At 40.3% G+C, this 3,540-nt stretch overlaps 1 protein-coding gene across 1 annotated transcript; it reads left to right on the top strand.

Moving 5' to 3' along the window:
• Window positions 1-1,643: 1,643 nt before the first annotated feature.
• Window positions 1,644-2,586, top strand: LOC132008998 (olfactory receptor 52E4-like). The gene is given in 2 exon segments (XM_059387439.1): window positions 1,644-1,793; window positions 1,795-2,586. Coding segments are annotated over 2 exon segments (936 nt in total). The 5' UTR covers window positions 1,644-1,649.
• The last annotated feature ends 954 nt before the right edge of the window (window positions 2,587-3,540 follow it).

Raw genomic sequence — 3,540 nt, 5'->3', positions numbered from 1 at the left:
CTCAGCCTTGTATTGACCCCTCAACACTGGTAAACATTGTTTTCACCCTATACATGATCAATTTTATCTCTAGATTCTTTGGGGACAAGAAAGGCTCCTTTCTCACATAGAATGGGAGACTATTAACTTGCTTGCCTGTTACTACTCTGCAATAACTAGCCAGCAAAGGTATATACAACCACATACATGAGAAAAATTAGTTTTAATAACTAACTCTGTCTCTCTTTCTCTCTCTCACTTGCGCATGCGCGTACACATGACCATGGCCATTGCTGCTATGAACATCGGGGTACAGATGGCCCTTCTTTTCACTACATCTGTATCGTTGGGGTAAATACCCAGGATTGCATATCATACTCCATAGTGTATATGGACCACACACACACACACACACACACAATCCCAATTCTGTTCAACAGCTAAATTGTAAACTGGGAACCATATCTTCCTAAGGCAGTGTTAGGAATATTAAAATGAATATCCCCTGCTGCTTTGCCCCAAAGCAGTAACATTTCTATTGGTAGAGAATAGGTAAATACATAAAGTCATGTTATACTGGATGCATCAGAATTGTAAAATATACTCGCAACACAAAACTTAAAAGAAAATAATTGTTCTTTATTCATTTTAGGGATCAGGGAAGAATCATTCACAACACCTTCATTTCTGAGTTATTGAAATTTGTTAGTTATTTGATCTATTCATACAAGAAGCTAGGCAAAATCTCAGGACTGTGTAATTCTGTATGGTCATTATTCATGTTATATGTTTTAAGGAAGATGAACATAATCTAACTGATTAGCAAAAGGTGATTTATTAGAAGAATATCAGGGCATAATAAACTGGATTCTGGGGTGGAAAACCAAGTTTTTCCATAAGATTAGAAAGCATCAAAAACAACAAAGGTCTCAGAGTAAAGATAGAATGAGGAAAATTCAAAGGTCATCTGATTAACCTCCCTTATGTCATGTGACTATATGAGATCCATGAGGCAAATCCTTACATTTATATTAGATCAAAAGACAGACAATGGTATGAGTCAGCCATTTTCATTTGACTTTGGATTCTTTAACAATTTGTATAGCAATTTCCCAAAAGTTAACAATGGACTATTTGGAAAAGAAATGGAGATAAACCATGAGAGACTGTGGACTCTGATAAACAATCTGAGGGTTTTGGAGGGGAGGGCGGTGAGAGTTTTGTTGAGCCTGGTGGTGGGTATTAAGGAGGGCACGAATTGCATGGAGCACTGTGTGTGGTACATAAACAATGAATTCTGGAACATTGTAAAGAAATTAAAAAAATAAACATTTTTTTTTAAATGGAAAAATACCAAAACAGTAAGTATACATTATAATGTGCAATACTGTCAGTTTCTTCAAAGATCTCACATTATTACAAAACCTAAAGACACACTTAATAGCCCTATAATGAATCTCAGAATAATAATGTGTATGAAGAGCACTACTTTATTGAGTTACCCTCTGGAAAGAAGAGACTGTCTAATGTTTGTAACCAACCTCTTCTGCCTTGCCTCTAGCATATGAATTAAAGTTCTTTCCATTTCTTAGGACCTTGATAAGAAAAAGACCATAAAGAGAATAAGATCCTGACACTTTGACAGGAATTCAGTGACACTTCCTCAGAGCATGGCTTCCACCAATGACACCCAGTTCCATCCCCCCTTCTTTCACCTGCTAGGAATCCCAGGACTGGAAACTGTCCACATCTGGATTGCTTTCCCATTCTGTATCGTGTACCTGATTGCCCTCGTGGGGAACATCACCATTCTTTTTTGTGATCAAGACTGAACACACTCTCCACCAGCCCATGTTCTACTTCCTGGCCATGTTGTCTATGATCGATCTGGGTCTGTCCACATCCACCATCCCCAAAATGCTGGGCATCTTCTGGTTCAAACTCCAAGAGATCAGCTTTGGGGGCTGCCTTACTCAAATGTTCTTTATCCACATGTTCACAGGCATGGAGACTGTTCTCCTGGTGGCCATGGCTTATGACCGCTTTGTCGCCATCTGCAACCCCCTCCAGTACACCATGATCCTCACGCATAAAACCATTGGCATCCTGGCCTCTGTTGTTGTTGGAAGAAACTTAATTCTGGTGACTCCGTTTGTGTTTCTCATCCTGAGGCTGCCCTTCTGTGGGCATCATATCATCCCTCATACATACTGTGAGCACATGGGTCTTGCCCGGTTGGCCTGTGCACCCATCAAGGTCAACATTATCTATGGGCTCATGGTGATTTCCAACATCATTGTGGATGTGATCCTGATTGCCTCCTCCTATGTGCTTATCCTTCAAGCTGTTTTCCGCCTTCCTTCTCGGGACGCCCGCCTGAAGGCTCTCAATACCTGTGGTTCTCATGTCTGTGTCATGCTATGCTTTTACACACCAGCATTTTTTTCTTTTATGACGCATCGTTTTGGTCAAAACATCCCCCGCTATATCCACATCCTTTTGGCTAATCTCTATGTGGTTGTCCCACCTGCCCTGAATCCAGTCATCTATGGAGTCAGGACCAAGCAGATCCGAGAGAGAGTTGTGAAGATATTTGTACAGAAATAAGAGTTCTGTGACAACACTTGGAAAACATAGGCACATACCACCCACATTTTAATAATCTCACCTCTGTTTTAGATTTCCTTTAGAGTAGGTAGTAGCAGCCAGACTTTTATTTGCTACTGGAATTCCTTTAGAGTTGGCAGATAAGGCAACGTCACCTTTGCTGCCCACTCTGCTCACCCACCCCATGTAACTGGGCAAAGGGAAAGCGCTGATGGAAAAGGAAGGTGTTCTGGAGGCAGCAGTGGTTTGGGACTAGAATGCCTGATAGGAAAGGGTGAGAACTCTCCCCATTACTCTGTGTCTTCTCTTTAGCTAAGCTTAGACCCTGAAGGGACACTGATCCAACAATGTCATTCTGTAGATGAAGAAAATAAAGTGCAAGCCATGGCTGAGTGACAATTTTTGAATAAGAACATCTGCTCCATAGATGTATATTCTGCATATTAATCCTCAAGCTTTGACTTCCTTCTCCAGAGTCATTACTCATTTGCATTTTAATGCTCCCTTTCTTGTTCTTGCTGTCATTCTTGCTCCCTTTCTTCTTTCTAATCTGATTCCTTCCATCTCCATCCCTTCCTCCCTCTCTCCCTTACTCTTTCTCCCTCCCTCTTCCTCCTGCCTTCTCTCCCTCTCTCTTTATCTCTTTCTATCTCATCGTCACTGTTTCTCCAGTAAACTAAGTATCTGTGACTTGAAGAATGTGCGAGACTACAGCTTAGGATCAAGGATAGATGATATTTTCTCACTTGACACTAAGTCATGTTAGATATCAATAATTGTATATGTTCTGTGTCTAGTTCCAATTGAATTCTACCTAATATTTATCTTGTATGTTGTATCATTTACCTTTAGATATAAAAGATTTCAGAAAATTTGGAAATAGAAATCAGAATCATTCCTTGGTTAAGCACAAAGGCAGTCTTGATATCAAGTTCAGAACAATCTCAGTATAAT

This window comes from Mustela nigripes, unplaced genomic scaffold (assembly GCF_022355385.1).
Source record: "Mustela nigripes isolate SB6536 unplaced genomic scaffold, MUSNIG.SB6536 HiC_scaffold_2967, whole genome shotgun sequence".
Classification (NCBI taxonomy): domain Eukaryota; kingdom Metazoa; phylum Chordata; class Mammalia; order Carnivora; family Mustelidae; genus Mustela; species Mustela nigripes.
This window is presented reverse-complemented; position numbering and strand designations above follow the sequence as displayed.